This window comes from Mus musculus, chromosome 11 (genome assembly GCF_000001635.26).
Source record: "Mus musculus strain C57BL/6J chromosome 11, GRCm38.p6 C57BL/6J".
Classification (NCBI taxonomy): Eukaryota; Metazoa; Chordata; class Mammalia; order Rodentia; family Muridae; genus Mus; species Mus musculus.
Genome location: NC_000077.6, coordinates 78,945,000 through 78,960,726, shown reverse-complemented (window position 1 = coordinate 78,960,726; position 15,727 = coordinate 78,945,000). Strand labels below are relative to the sequence as shown.

At 51.1% G+C, this 15,727-nt stretch overlaps 1 protein-coding gene across 3 annotated transcripts in view; it reads right to left on the bottom strand.

Annotated features, from left to right (window-relative positions):
- Nucleotides 1–500: 500 nt before the first annotated feature.
- Nucleotides 501–15,727, bottom strand: part of Nos2 (nitric oxide synthase 2, inducible) — a 39,440-nt gene continuing 24,213 nt past the window's right edge. For all 3 annotated transcript variants that reach the window (NM_010927.4, NM_001313921.1, NM_001313922.1), the window contains 15 exons: nt 15,413–15,495; nt 14,944–15,088; nt 14,754–14,858; nt 12,831–12,880; nt 12,340–12,514; nt 11,512–11,644; nt 11,035–11,113; nt 10,590–10,771; nt 9,469–9,632; nt 7,717–7,924; nt 5,745–5,832; nt 5,266–5,387; nt 4,083–4,231; nt 3,123–3,317; nt 501–1,073 (listed from right to left, as the gene is read on the bottom strand). In NM_010927.4, the coding sequence (NP_035057.1) occupies nt 975–1,073; nt 3,123–3,317; nt 4,083–4,231; nt 5,266–5,387; nt 5,745–5,832; nt 7,717–7,924; nt 9,469–9,632; nt 10,590–10,771; nt 11,035–11,113; nt 11,512–11,644; nt 12,340–12,514; nt 12,831–12,880; nt 14,754–14,858; nt 14,944–15,088; nt 15,413–15,495 (1,977 nt within the window). In that variant the 3' untranslated portion in view covers nt 501–974. The remainder of the gene's footprint in view (nt 1,074–3,122; nt 3,318–4,082; nt 4,232–5,265; nt 5,388–5,744; nt 5,833–7,716; nt 7,925–9,468; nt 9,633–10,589; nt 10,772–11,034; nt 11,114–11,511; nt 11,645–12,339; nt 12,515–12,830; nt 12,881–14,753; nt 14,859–14,943; nt 15,089–15,412; nt 15,496–15,727) is intronic.

Genomic DNA, 15,727 nt, shown 5'->3' with positions numbered 1-15,727 from the left:
ACTGTGTAGCTGTATTTGAGGTCTAGGGTCTTAGACTTTAAATCCTCTTAACTCCACCTCCTAAATGCTGGGATTACAAGCGCCGGCCACTATACCTGTGGTTATGTGGGGCTGGCTGGAGATCAAACTCAGGGCTTTGTGTGTGCTAGGCTAACACTCTGCCAACTGAGCAACATCCCCAGTGCCCAAACACATCATTTTCTAAGATTGGGTGAGGGTTGAGGTCTTCAGGCAACCCTGGCTCTCATAAAGAAGCCCAGTTCTCACCACACCCTGCAGAGGGTGCCTTGCGTGTTAAGCACAGCTCCAGCCCCTGATCTGGGCTGCCTTGCCATGACCATGGCTGCAGACAAACACAGACTCCATCTGCTGTCCCCTGGGGATCTGGTTAGCGTGTTCCCTCGTGGGAGCATCATTGTCCAGACTATGGGGCCCACCAACCCCAACCCATATATGACTGGAGAATGATGTTGCTATAAAACTTGACCAAACACTCAGGGTGATTAAAATAAAATGTATTTTATATAAATATTTTTCATCAAGGAATTATACAGGAAAGGCCCAAGCCATCATTGGGAGTAGACAAAAGTATCTGTTTTCTTAAATATGAAGTATAAATATCTGTACATAGTGCAGCTAAGTATTAGAGCGGCGGCATGGTGCCTCCTGGTGGTCACCCAAAGTGCTTCAGTCAGGAGGTTGAGTTTTTCTCTGCTCTCAGCTCCAAGGAAGAGTGAGAGGCAAAGGAGGAGAAGGAGAAGGAGGGAGCTGGGGAGTGGAGAAGAAGGGAGGAAAGGGAGAGAGGGGAGGGAGGAGAGGAGAGAGATTTAGTAGTCCACAATAGTACAATACTACTTGGTAGGGTGGAGGAGGGGGGAATGACATGAGGGGCTTGGGGGGGATTGCATTTCGCTGTCTCCCCAAGCCCCTCACCATTATCTTTACTCAGTGCCAGAAGCTGGAACTCTGGGCTGTCAGAGCCTCGTGGCTTTGGGCTCCTCCAAGGCGCTGCCCTTTTTTGCCCCATAGGAAAAGACTGCACCGAAGATATCTTCATGATAACGTTTCTGGCTCTGTGAGGGGGAAACAAAGGTGACAGTGTCACCCTGCTGGCCCAGCCACCTCTCAGTTATCATGTTTAGGCTTGGACAAAACCCTAGGGCTGCCACAGCTTCCTGGTGACACAGGCGCTCGCTAGCCCTGTGTCTACCCCCTTGTCTGGATTGCTGCCATTACACCCATGCTTGGTTTCTCCTCTGCCCATGTGTGGCCCACCTCAGCCTCTTCCCAGACTTCATGGATGGATGTCGGTCCCACTACCTGTCTAGTGCTCATCCCACATCGGATGTGAGCTTTGAGATCAGGATGTGCAGGGCAGGCAGTGTGTGCCTCCCATTCTTCAGGCCTTGAAATCAGCAGCAGGCTGAGGGCTCCGAGAGAAATCTTACAGCAGACACCTGTTGCTCTTTGTGGGTGCGCACGTGTGTACCAAATGTCTGGCCTTGGAATCTTTTTTTCCCTTGGTACTAGAAATCAAACCTGGGGCCTTTTATATACCAGGCTAGGCAAGGCCTAAGCTATACCCCTGGAACTAATTTTCTCTTTTTAAATTAAAATAAATAAAAAAGAAAGGATTTTATTTCCTGCCTCTGAGTGCTAGAGTTAAAGGTGTGCACATGCCTCCATGTCTGGCTACAGTTTTATTTTCAAGTGTGTGTGTGTGTGTGTGTGTGTGTATACATGTACCTGTATATGAGGGATCAGATCCCCTGGAGCTGATGTTACAGGTATGTCCTCTGCATTCTTGCAGCCTAAGGTAGCCCATACTGACTTGAACTTACAACTCTCCTGCCTCAGCTTCCCCAAAGCCTTAGGACTAACAGGTGTGCACTGCCTCTGCCCTTACAGCCCATTGTTAATGATGTCTAACATCCATGAACACATCTGGCAAGCTCTGAACACATTTTGGGAAGTACCCATGATACCCTTGCTGGTCATCACAGGTTTCAGAATAGTCCACACCCCAGGACCTTTGAACATGTTGCTGCCCCACAGAATAGTCTGGACCTCTGTCTCCAGTGTGCACAAAGCTTCTTCCTTCTTCAGGTATTTTTCTCAAATGTCACCTCCCGGGGACCCCTTCCCCAAACCTCATTAAACCACAAACACCCCAGCTCTGAGCTGCTGTTCTGCGTCTTACCCAAAGCAGTGCGCACCCTATGTGCTTGATTTGATCAACTCTGCCAGAATGTAAGCTACGTTTAGGTAGGTCTTTTGCTTTTGTACTTTCGAAATAGGATCTCATATAGCCCAGTCCAGCCTTGGACTGACTATGAAACCCAGGGACAATCTGAACTCTTGACCCCTGGGCCTCCACCTCCCCAGTGCTGGCGATACAGGTGTGCTCTGTGATCTATCGTGATATTGACAACATTTTCACCTGTTTTGTTGACTGCTTCTTACCTCTAACACATAGTAGATGTTTAATATAAATGGGGAGCATAACTTCGAGCCTTAAAGGCAGGTTTAGGAACCAGAGAGACAGAGAGAGGGAAAAGGAGAGAGGGGCCATGTGTCTGGGCTCTCACATTCGCTGTTAGGGCACCAGGGCCCCTTCCATCTGCAAAATGATGGAACAGTCATTCTTCCGTCATAAAGCCCTTGGAAGGGCAGAAGGAAAGGTCACCACGGGGCAATCATTGGTGAGCACCTGGCACAAGGCAGACCCTGCTACCAAGAGTCCTTCCTGTGAGAAATGAGGGCACCTAGCCAGCAACCTATTGTAAATAAGTGTCTGTCCCCCATAGGCAGTAGGGGACAGTCCACAGCCCTGTTATGCTCAATGGGCATTTAGGCAGGAGTGTGGGGAGCAGAGACTGCTGCTTTCATCCCAGATATAGAGAAATGGAACACACTGGCCTGATTTCTCAGCTAGCTGGCAACCACTATGGCATGGAAAGACCAGGCTTGAGGAGCCCAGCCGGCCCCAGGTTTCTGCAGTGGTGCCGAGGATCTCAGGGCACACACCTCCCCCACCCCAGTTCTGCATCCCTGGTCCTAGTTCCAAAGGCTTGTGACCTTGGTCTACTCCCCTCTGGAGGGTCCCACCCCAGCTCCCATACCTTGAGCTGGAAGAAATAGTCTTCCACCTGCTCCTCGCTCAAGTTCAGCTTGGTGGCCACCAGCTTCTTCAATGTGGTAGCCACATCCCGAGCCATGCGCACATCTCCGCAAATGTAGAGGTGGCCCTGCTCCCCGTGGAGCACGCTGAGTACCTCATTGGCCAGCTGCTTTTGCAGGATGTCCTGAACGTAGACCTAAAAGCAGAGGACACGGTGGGACCAGCCCTGGATGCTGGTGTCACTGTGGTCAGGCACACTGGCCATGGGGAGGGGAAGAGGGCCATTGAGGGCTTCAGTCAGGACCTCAGCTCAGGATAGACAAGTATCCTGTCCTCCTGGCCAATGGAACCCGTAAAGCTTCCCTCAGGTCACCATACTTTAGAGACATCAAGTTTATAGCTCTGCCCAGGGCTGTGAGATCTGCCTGTCTACACCCCGGAAAGAGGGGGCTTCCCAGTATGTATTAGCCCCAGCTCTGATTTGTAGCTCAGGTATAGGCTCCTAGGCTTTCCATTTATAAAGAAGGTCCTGCAGTCAGTCAGGAGTCTGTTTGTTTTTGTTTTTCATCTAAGATGACCAGTGGTCCAGCTTTAGGATGCAAATGGGGTCTTCAGGGAATGTTCACATGGTCCTGAATGGAAAGTGTGTAGGCACTGTTCATGCCCCTGGAGCAGAGTGCCAACCTGAGGGCCCTGGGGGGAATCAGCTCCACCTTCCAGTCTTACTGAACTAAGTGTAAAGCCAGCCCGGCCCAGCCCTGCGTCCCAGAGATGCTGGGCACCTGCAGGTGTTTGCACTGTGGAGATTAAACTACAGTGAGCTTGATGTTGTCATCGTGCTCTTCATCTCTCCCTGCCACTGTGCAACTGTCTTCACTGCAGGCTTGGAGTGGAAGGGCTGTATAGCCTGGGCAGGGGCCATCATGCGTGCTCTGCCAGCTTGCTGGGTGGCTGCACTTACCTTGGGTTTGCCGGGCAGCCGGGAGTAGCCTGTGTGCACCTGGAACAGCACTCTCTTGCGGACCATCTCCTGCATTTCTTCCTGATAGAGGTGGTCCTCCTCCGGGTGCCGGCACCCAAACACCAAGCTCATGCGGCCTCCTTTGAGCCCTTGAAGATCCAGAAGGTTGCAGTTACCACAACGGCCACCAGAGGGCAACCTGTGAGCACCAGGTACCCAATGGGTAGGTTTCTGATCTGGCATTATTCCCATTTTATAGCTAATGGTGGCACTCTTAAAAAACATGGTTCAGGAAAAAAAAGTATCAGTTCTGATTATGTCTACACATTGCTATTTCTTTTACTTGACATATTCTATTTTAATCTTACTTCTTCTTTTAAAATATTATTATAGCCAGTTCTTGGGAATTAGAAGCAGGAGGATTGATTTCCTGCAAATTTGAGGACAGCCTCCTCTGTATAGGGAATTTTCAGTTCATCCAGGGCTACAATAGCAAGACTTTGTCTCAAATATGTATAGGTGTGTGTGTGTGTAACATGCTAAGGACATTCTTTTAGTGGAATATCAGAAACTCGTGGCCTTCTTTTGTGAAAATCATCTCCCCTGACCCAGATGCTACATCAAATATAGGTGCAGAGGCCTCAGGCATCTTGAAGGTCAAACATTGCTAAGGGTTTCTTCCAGAAAAGCCTCATCTGGAGGATTCCAGACAGAGCTGTCCATCCTTCCCAGCTATTTCTCCAATGAAAAGAAAATGTCTTCATCTAAAGTCTGTTACTCTCATTCCCCCTTCACTCTGGGGACCCCTACACAGGCTTATTAATCTCTGTGTTATTAATGGATGGTCCAGCAAGGAGGCAAGCATTTAAAACCCAGCAAAATGGGCTGATGAGATGGCTCAGCAGGGAGAGGTGCTTGCCGTCGTGACTGACAAGCTGAATCTGATTCCTGGAAGAAGTAAAACAAGTTGACCTCTGACCTCCACATGCGTACCAGGACATACACACTCCTCTAGATACCTTAAAAATTAACAAGGAAACATGGAGACGTGGAGTGGGCAGAGCACAAACACTCCACATCTGTGTACCTGATTATGGGATATGGTGTAGTAATTTGATGTGCCTGTGTAATGATCAGGTCGGTCACAGTGACAGGCACACTCCCTATTGAGTAAGAGCTGTACCTTTGTGCTGGGAGTCATGGAGCCGCTGCTGCCAGAAACTTCGGAAGGGAGCAATGCCCGTACCAGGCCCAATGAGGATGCAAGGCTGGGAGGGGTCCTCAGGGAGCTGGAAGCCACTGACACTGCAGGAAGACAGAAGGAGAAAGACCCTGGTCTGCAGATATCCCAGGCTAGGAGCACATGCAGGATAGGGCTGGGGACCTAAGCGCCTGGCGGGGACCTGTGCACATCTTCATCTTCCCAGCCCAGGCAACGGCCTCTCTCCACACTGGGCCAGTCTCATTGGATCCCACCACAGGCATCACTGTATCTGTGTCATGGACTCCACGACACCTTGTAACCAGATGGCAAAACGAGGAGACAAAGAATTACCCCCTAAACCTTTATGGGCCGAGAGGAGACTCAGTCTTAGACCCTTCCCTTGCATTGCAGAATCCCCAGGGGCTAGGGGCTCCAAAGGGCCCCGAGTGGGTGCTTACCTTCGCACAAAGCAGGGCACTGGGTCCTGGGGCTTCAGGTTCCTGATCCAAGTGCTGCAGACACCATGGTGCAGGGGACCCTGACCATCTGCAAGGAAAACACAGGCCTGACTAACAAGCCCCGTGGGCTTCGTGCAACCCGGCTGGGTGTTCTTCCTGCAGTGTCAAGCCCCGTTGGGTGGCTGCTTCCTGAATGAGGAGTTACCTCTTCTCCCAGCTGTCTATACAGATCAGGGAAGGCAGTCAGGGGCCTGGTGAGCAACTGCGCCTTTGCCATTGTAGAAACTGAGTCACACAGAAGGCAACGGAGCAAGGGACTAAAGTCATGGTGGACTCAACTTCCTGCTCAGGTTCCTCAGTCTTACGCTAGAGCATCTCCCAAGTGCTTGTCTAGGGACCCTCCCAACATCCTTTCCCCACTAAGGCTCTGCCCACGCAGTGTGAAATGATCCCCAGGGCTGGCCATTGCTGAGTGTCCTCATGAAGGAGGCCTTTGCCAATAGGAACTCTGGGTGAGGGGTGGTCTTCCACGCCCCCTGTCTATTCTGGCATCTCCATCTTCCCCAGAAGCCTTTTCCTGGGCTTGTGGGTACCCCAGTGTCCTCTGGGTTACATTCACTTCCCCATGGCCTGACACATAAGGGAGGCCTTTAGCAACTGGAATAGTTGTTTGGTTCTGGTCTGCATGAACCAGCCTTGTCAGGGCTCACCCGCATCTCCTCTCTCATTCAATGGTGTGGTATGGTCAGTGAGGATGGACAGACACAGGCTCTGTGCAGTATTTACAAACTGCGCTCTTGGCCAAGGAGAGAGATCTCGGAGATGTGGACGCTTTCCAGCCCTTCCAGCTCAAACAGAGCTCAGTTACAGTGGTTAGAACAGGGAGGTCCATCCAGTGGAGGAACCAAGCCTAGAACACTTGACCTCCTAGTCTAGGGCAGCTTCACACACACCCCACTCCCTCCCTCGTGATACCGGGGGCCTCTGAGCACCCACACAAACATATGTCCAAGTATGTCCATGCCTGAACTCTTTTTTGACTTTCTGGCTGCTCTGTGAGGGCAGGGCCTGTCTGCAGTTTCCACACCCAGTGTGGCCCCTGGCATGGAGGTGAGACACGGCCATCACAGGATGGGAACACTGAGGGAATGAAAAAAATTGAGAAAATGTTCCCTGCATCCACCTGCATCATTAGGATGACCAAAAGTAACTGAGTTCCCTACGCATTCAAGGCTTTTCACGTCTGAGCCTATTCAACAGCCAGAGACTGTAACAATGGTCCAGTTCTTAGCTTCAGCAGGTAAACTCCCTGAATTTGTGTCTCTAGTTAATGACAGGTGTCTCTGAACAGGTGGGTTAACCTCTCCATGACTCTTTTCCTTCCTCGTAAAATTACACATGGAAGCCATCTCCTACAGGTCTGAATGGTAAACAAAGGAGCGAGCTTCCCTCCTGCTTTGTGACACTGTGCCCTACACAGCATCTTATATCACTGACAACTCTGGCAGGTGGCTGTCACTGCAGCATGTAGCTGACAAAGCCCCAAGGTATTGAACAGCTGTTGTGGTGACCAGTGTCGGCCATCAACTTGATACACCTGGGAAGAGGGACCCTCAATTGAGGGCTTGTCATCAGATAGGCCTATCGGCATGTCTGTGGGGTGCGTTCTTAACTGCTAATTGATGATGGAGAAGAGCATCGCCCACTGTGAGCAGTGCTGATCCTGGGCAGGTGGTGCTGAGCTGGTAAGGAAGGCAGCTGAGCAAGCCAGAGGGAGCCAATAAGCAACGTTCCTCTGTGGTTCCTGCCTTGGCTTCCTTTGGTGACAGTTGTAAACTTTAAGTTAAACCCCTAAATTGGATCTTGCCCTAAAGTGGTGGCAGTCAGTGTTGGTCACAGCAACAGAAAGCAATCGAGGACAGCTGTCCCTAGAAGGACAGGTGCAGATGACACCAGAGCCTGCCTGTCTCACCTCGGGTGCGGTAGGTGACCACGGCCACAGTGAGGTGAACCTCCGAGGGGGTGTGGTCCTGGGAGGAGCTGATGGAGTAGTAGCGGGGCTTCAAGATAGGGAGCTGCGACAGCAGGAAGGCAGCGGGCACATGCAAGGAAGGGAACTCTTCAAGCACCTCCAGGAACGTGGGGTTGTTGCTGAACTTCCAGTCATTGTACTCTGAGGGCTGAAAGGCAAGGGCAGTGTGAGGGATCGGAGGACCTGCCGTGCGTGCGCGCGTGCGTGTAGGAGCTGCGTGCGTGTAGGAGCTGCCCCACCCAGTATCCATTCATTCCTTCAACAAACGCAGCAAAAGACGGGCGCTATCCAGGGTGCTGAGGCTACTCCGGTGGACGGGAAGCAAGGACCTGGGGCAGCTAGTAGCATTTCTCAATTGTGCCTAGAACTCTACTATGAATAGAATTAAGATGACAGTGGGGCAGGATTGCAACCCCAACTAGTTAGAAGGCTGACGCAGGAGAATTCCAAGTTTAAGACCAGCAGGGGTTAGAGACCGAATTGAGAGCTAGCTTGGATAACTTAGTGGGACCCTGCCTCAGAATTAAAAGTCAGAGAAGAGAGAGTTTGTCTCAGTGGTAGAGCCTGGCATGTGTGCAGGTCTGAAGGAAAACACTAGTACCCACAAAACAAAGACAAAAATCAAAACACAGAAGCCTCCCAACATCAGCAACTCATGGGCAGGGCTCAGTGTCCTCTTTCTTTGGGGAGGATGTAGAGACATGGTCTTGCTACATAGCCCAGGTTGGTCTTGAACTCATTGTTGACCCAGACTTGCCTCTAACTCACTATCCTCCTGCATCAGCCTCCTGTGTGCTGGGATCACAAGAATGCACCACCCAACCCAGCTGGGCTAATTTCTCTATTATACTGTAACTTGGAACGAACTGGATCTGAGTTCAAGTCATGGCTGGATGTCCCTCCTTAGCTTAACCCTAATCCTTGTGGAGTTAGGTGGATGCAGCCATTAATATAGGATTGTTGAGACAATGACAATGTGTCCCATGGCTTGCTGTCCAGTGACTCTTATAAAGACATGGACTCTAAAGTCGCAAGTGACTTAATGCATCACCCCACTAACTCATTAACTCAGCTCCCCACCCGCCAGTACCCCCATTTACCCACCACCAAGCGTGGTCCACACTTGGGAAGACAAAGGCCATCCATAGAGCTTCCCCCTTTAGTCAGGTTCTAAGGAAGTGCACTTTGGCTGTTACTCTTCACAGTGAACCTGACTGGATTTCAGATCACTGTGGAAACACACCTTGGTGAAGGTGTTTCTCTAGAGGTTTGACTGGGAAGACCCACCCCGAATTCCTATGGTCTGGGACTTTGAGCAGGACACTGGTGTCCACCTTTCCTGCTTTCTCACTCCAGAAGCAATGTGATCTGTCACTCATGCTCCTGTTGTCATGACACCCTACCATGATGGACTGGACCCTCATGAACCAAAATGAACCCTCCTTCCCTTAAGTTCCTTCTGACATGCAGTTAGTCACAGAAATGGGACATGTGATGAATACAGGTTACAGCATACTGATTCCCAGAGAAACTCATTCACTCAATACTGCTGTGTACTAGAGACGGGGCAGAAGACGACGCCTAGCCCCGACCAGACACGGACAAGGCACACCTAGGGACTCAGGAGGATGGTCTCAGAGGTTGAACTCTGCTCTGGGCTCTATTCCTTCCACTGAATTGCCCCTGCCTCACCTGACACAAGGCCTCCAATCTCTGCCTATCCGTCTCGTCCGTGGCAAAGCGAGCCAGCTTGTGGAGCTGCAGCTGGGTGGGAGGGGTCGTAATGTCCAGGAAGTAGGTGAGGGCTTGGCTGAGTGAGCAGGGGGGCAGCCTCTTGTCTTTGACCCAGTAGCTGCCTGAATGGAAGAAAGAAAGGTGTCAGGGTGGGGAAAGCCCTACTTGGGTCTCTCAGATGATGGCTATTCTCCATCTGCAAGGGAGGGAAGACTCTGACATCTTTGCTCCAGAAAGAGCAAAGATCAGGAGCTGGTGCCAAGACAGGGCTGCCAGGGTAGGCTGAAAATTTGCCCCCACGTGGGCACCTATATTGGCTTTGTCCTGACAGACTAAGCAATCCTTCTGTGGCCCATACTTGAGTCTCTGACATCCCCAGGTGAACCTCAAACTTAGTGACTAAGTCTACTGGAGATTGATATACGCCCCAGAGGCTGGTTGCTTTTTTAGAGAGAGGTTTATGGCTACAACCTCCTGAGATATTAACAGATCAATGTAAATTGTGGTGGCTGGGCTTCAGGAGTCCCAAGAGGCAGCATTCGGAGAGTCACGGCATGACCCAGGCGCAAACTCTGGTTCCCACTTCTCAGCCGAGTGTCCAAATCCTGTGACCTCCAGCTGCTTCTTGAGAAACAGATGTGATGACATAGTCTGTGCTGGCAATGAGTAAAAACTACATTTGGGAAATCGCTGGCACAGTGCCCGTTCCCTGGGCACGTTTAGTGCGTGTTAGCACATTGCTTTTAACTCCTCTCCACTCCCCTCACTTCCTTCTAGAGACAAGGACTTTATTATTAATGCATCTCATCTGGACCACATCTGTATTCTCACAGCCCCAAGGATGCAAGTCTCTTGTCTCTAAGTTTCAGGCTGACTCCCTTTCTCCTGGATGATGATGGACACTGCCAGGTTTTGCTCCTCCAGTGCCTCGTCCAAGGCTAGGGGGAGGCCTCACTACCAGTGAAGGCCAGAAAGCTTCTCCCATGAGTTGGGATGGAAGTAGATCAGGACAGACACAGGCCCAGTTCTCAGGGATGGGACTGAGGGAAGTAGAGATTTGTCCAGGGCCGGGGGCTCACCGCTCTCATCCAGAACCTCCAGGCACACAGTTTGGTGTGGTGTAGGACAATCCACAACTCGCTCCAAGATTCCCTGCACCAGGGCGGTCTGGTTGCCTGGGAAGATCCCCAGGTGTTCCCCAGGCAGGTAGCTGGGCCCTCGGCTGCCCTCGAAGGTGAGCTGAACGAGGAGGGTGGTGCGGCTACAGAAGAAAAGGGAGCCATGGGTGACTGCCAGTTACCCCAGGATAAGTGTTCTCCCACCACCAAGTGTGGTCACCAGCCAGCTTGTGACAAGCCATCCCCTCAGCTGGGGACCCTCAGCACTCTGGAGTTTCCCAGAGGAGTTTGGCTATAGCCTTCCCTAGCAGTGCAGGGAGCATGGAGTACTTGGCCACACTTCTGTCACAAGAAGCATCTCGCGGGCAATCTTGGGTACCAGCTAAGCATCCCTGCCCATCCTTACCTGGACTTTTCACTCTGCAGATTCTGCTGGGATTTCAGCCTCATGGTAAACACGTTCTTTGCATGGATGCTGCTGAGGGCTGGAAAGACAGACAGAAATGGTACAGATCTCCTGTGCTGTGCTGCGGAAAGCCCCAGACGCTGAGCTGAGCATTCCTGCATGCTACCTTAGCCCTTGGTGGGCAGTTCATGTGGGCCAAGAGGCCGGCACAGTGCCTGGCACAGCTATCGCCACCACCCACCTGCTGATGCCAGCTCCCTGTGCCCACTACCACTCTCTCAGGGCTCCTGACCCGCTCTCCCTCAGAGCCTGAAGCTCTGTACCAACAGACCCTGTGGCCAGGGAGACAGCTGCCTGGCAGTTCCAGGTGACTGCCTTCATTAGAAGGGCATGGTGGATTCTTTGACTACTGGTTCAGGGCTCAGATAGCCTCAGCTCAAGCAGGGAAGGCCCAGTAGGGTGCAGAGGGGCTCTTACCTCTGTTGAGGTCTAAAGGCTCCGGGCTCTGGATGAGCCTATATTGCTGTGGCTCCCATGTTGCATTGGAAGTGAAGCGTTTCGGGATCTGAATGTGATGTTTGCTTCGGACATCAAAGGTCTCACAGGCTGCCTGGAAAGTTAGGCAGAATGGCATTCATCGTCACCGTCACCACCCCTCACCATGGGTCAAATACCGAATGGCGGCATCACAGAATCACAACGTGCCATCTGAAAGGGGCTGGAGGCGCTCAGAGAATCCTAGGCTTGGCACACAGTGGTTAGTGATATTTTCCTGGATAGTAAAGCTGTCATCTTATATTTATCCCTTCCCACATAGCAAGGGATGTCTGGGGTTTCCCTATCCTGATAGAAAAGCTCATAGAGGAGGCCTGAGTCTTGGAATCAAGTCTGCTGGGATTCCCATGGCTGTCCATTCATTTCAGTGTTAAGCTTCCTTTACCAGCAGGGAGGAACCCAGAGAGTAAAGATTTGAGAAGATAAAGTCAGGTCACGAGAGCTCAGCAGTGTGTCCTGTGTCCCTTCCTCTGCAGAGCTGGAAGACTGAAGGAAGACTTCACTACTACGAGGTGGCCAAGCTTTCAGAGCCCTGGAGACATAAGGTCAGGGCCGGAGCTGGACAGCTATCACCTCCCACCTGAAGCAGAACACCAGAGTGACATTTTTCTTGGTGGGGTGAGGGTTGGGGAAGCAGCTTTGACCTGAGATGCCAGGCCCATACCCCCGCCCTACACCTAGCAGAGGCCATGACACCCAGGACACCAGGCCCAGATGTGTTTGGCATAGACTCATTAAAGCCTGTCTCACCCGGAAGGTTTGTACAGCCCAGCTGCGGAAGGCATCCTCCTGCCCACTGAGTTCGTCCCCTTCTCCTGTTGGGGCAAGCTGAGAGGCTCCCAGGTGGGACAGCTTCTGGTCGATGTCATGAGCAAAGGCGCAGAACTGAGGGTACATGCTGGAGCCAAGGCCAAACACAGCATACCTGCCAAGAAGGACACACATGGAGACTCAGGATGCCCAGCATCAATGCCCATGGTTTGCAAGGACAGACCCATGCCCACTGAGTCACACGGTAGTCTGGCCTTCCTTGGTCATGTGACCAGTGGGCTCTAGGCCTGCAAATCTATAAGAGGGACTCAGTTTCCACATCTTGCTCCTCAACCCACTCAGAAGACAAACCTCAGACCGGAACTCTGTCTGCCCCTGGACATGTCTGAGAAGACATCCTGTGTACACCCTGTTCCTTGGTCTGATCCCAGACTGGGGCCCAGGAGTCAGGGATATGGGAGATGCCTCACCTGAAGGTGTGGTTGAGTTCTCTAAGCATGAACAGAGATTTCTTCAGAGTCTACAAAAGACAAGGAAGCGGAGATCTCAGGCCAGGAGCTACAAAAACACTGCTTTCCTTTACTATGATGGTCTGTGTAAACACTGGCCACACTGAGCAGGCAAAGAGTCCAGATACTAAGGGAAAGCCAATGGACAAGTCCAGATTGCCCCTCACTGCAGCTGAACCAGCTCCCGTGGGCCCTTCCCTTCAATGGAAGACCCAGAAGTCCCTAGCCTCCCCAATTAGCTTTGGAAAACACAAGGTTCCTCAAAAAGAAGACGAACCTTGCTTCTTGCTTGGAAGTTGCTAGAAACAACAGATTCTCTAAAATAACTTTGATTTTCCAGGAAACTGTCTCAGGCAGTGTGGGACTCATCACACTGTGGGAAGCTAAGCCTTTTGTAATCTCTTCTCATGCACTTTCTTTTCGATGGCCTTTGCATCATTCCAACACAGGAGAGACTAACTCAAATTAGTCCTAACCAAGCCTTAACATCTTGCTCATACTTGTCTCTGCTCAAAACACAAGGCTGTGCAGGCCTGCATGAGGGTAGCTAGACAAAATTCATATATTCGGCCCATTTTTCCTTTGTGAGAATGATACGGTCTTTGCTCATTTGTTAAGATTTATTTTATGTATGTGAGTACACTGTAGCTGTCTTCAGACACACCAGGAGAGGGCAACAGATCTTATTACATTGTGAGTTGTGAGCCATCATGTGGTTGCTGGGAATTGAACTCGGGACCTCTGGAATAGCAGTCAGTGCTCTTAATAGCTAAGCCATCTCTCTAGCCACAATACATTTAAAAAAAAATTCTTTTTAAAGGATTTATGTCGGGCTGGTGAGGTGGCTCAGAAGGTAAGAGCAATTTAATAAGGGTTCTTCCTCAGATCTTGAGTTCAAATCCCAGCAACCACATGGTGGCTCACAACCACCCGTAATGAGATCTGACGCCCTCTTCTGGTGTGTCTGAAGACAGCTACAGTGTACTTAGATATAATAATACATAAATCTTTGAGCCAGAGTGAGGGGGGCTGACTGGAGCGAGCATAGGTCCTAAAAATTCAATTCCCAACAACCACGTGAAGGCTCACAACCATCTGTACAGTGTACTCACTTACATTAAATAAATAAACAAACAAACAAACCTTACCCCTCCCCCCCCCAAAAAAGATTTGTGTCAGAGATTGTGTCTATGTACAGAGTGTGAGTGCCTAGGAAGGCCAGAAGACAATGTTGGAGTCCCTAGAGCTGAAGTTATAGGAGACTATGAGCCACCTGACATAGGTGCTGGGACTGGACTGTGGTTCTTTGAAAGTGCCACAATCCATCTTACCTGCTGAGCCATCTCTCAGCCCCTAAGGAGGAATCCTGGTTGAGGGAGAATTTGAGTCAAGATTTCCTATGGAGTCCAGGCTGCGCCCAAATTTCTGATCCTCCTGCCTCTACTGCCTAGTGCTGGGATTGCGAGTGTACATCACAATGCCCAGTTAAATAAGAAGTTTTGGAAAAAAAATTTTTTTAAGTAGGTTGTGGCTGCAGTGATGGCTCAGGAGGTAAAAGTGCCACCAAGCCTGAAAAACTCAGGGACTCATGTTACAGAAGGTAAGAATTGTCTCCTTCAAGTTGTCCTCTAACCTCTACATGCAAGCTGTGGGACTTGCACACACACACACACACACACACACACACACACACACACACACACAAATAAATGTAATGAATCCCCTCAAGTAATCTAAACACATACAAGTAAGAGTTGGTCAATTCACAGGAAAACACTGTGTGCCATTGGGAAAGTGGCATAAGAACCCAGAGTGTCATGCTGAGTCCCCCGGACCCTTTCCTTGGTCCTCCCAAGCCTCTCTGCCGAGTCTCCGGCCACCCACCTGCCCATTGCTGGGACAGTCTCCATTCCCAAATGTGCTTGTCACCACCAGCAGTAGTTGCTCCTCTTCCAAGGTGCTTGCCTTATACTGGTCCATGCAGACAACCTGTGTGACAACCGTTGAACATCAGCCCCCAGCTCCCAAGGGGCCGCTTACACTCACTCCAGACTCCTTCCACCTAAGTGGGTACCTTGGTGTTGAAGGCGTAGCTGAACAAGGTGGCCAGGTCCCTGGCTAGTGCTTCAGACTTCCCTGTCTCAGTAGCAAAGAGGACTGTGGCTCTGACCCGTGAAGCCATGACCTTTCGCATTAGCATGGAAGCAAAGAACACCACTCTGTGGGGATGAACAGACAGATACACAGACAGCTGAGTGGTGAGTTAGTGTCCCGAAGAGACGGAACAGGGGTATCCCTGGGGTGGGGGGCAGAACCTCTACTTCTCATTTTCTGACTGGTGGCCCCTGTGCATCCTGACTCAGTCTCTTTGGCAAATCTGAACTACAGAAGCAAATCAGTCTCAGAATTGGTGTCTAGAGTTCTGGGAGCCAACACCAAAAGGGACATTCTCCGTATGCCCTGCCCTTCATGGTGGAGTCAGGAAGGATGCCTCAGTAAAAGGGACACAGCACAGACAGAGGGACATGCCCACTTCCACATACTTCACCAAGACTCTAAATCGGATCTCTCTCCTCCTGGGCCTCAGCTTCTCATTCTGCCAGATGTGGGTCTTCCAGGGCTCGATCTGCAGAAAGGAAGGAGAGTTGGGGGTGGGGTTCTGGCTGGGCTTGGGCCGGGGGATGCTGGAGAGGCAGAGGACCCTCTACTGCACTCATAGAGGCCCACTCCACCAAGGGTTAGCCAAAGCTCAGGGTACTGCTTCCTGGGCCCCACATGAGCCACACAGCAGTGGGCACTTGGCTTCCTTTGTCATGGTCACAGAAGGTAGAGGCCCACCTGCTTTTAGTATCTTTTTA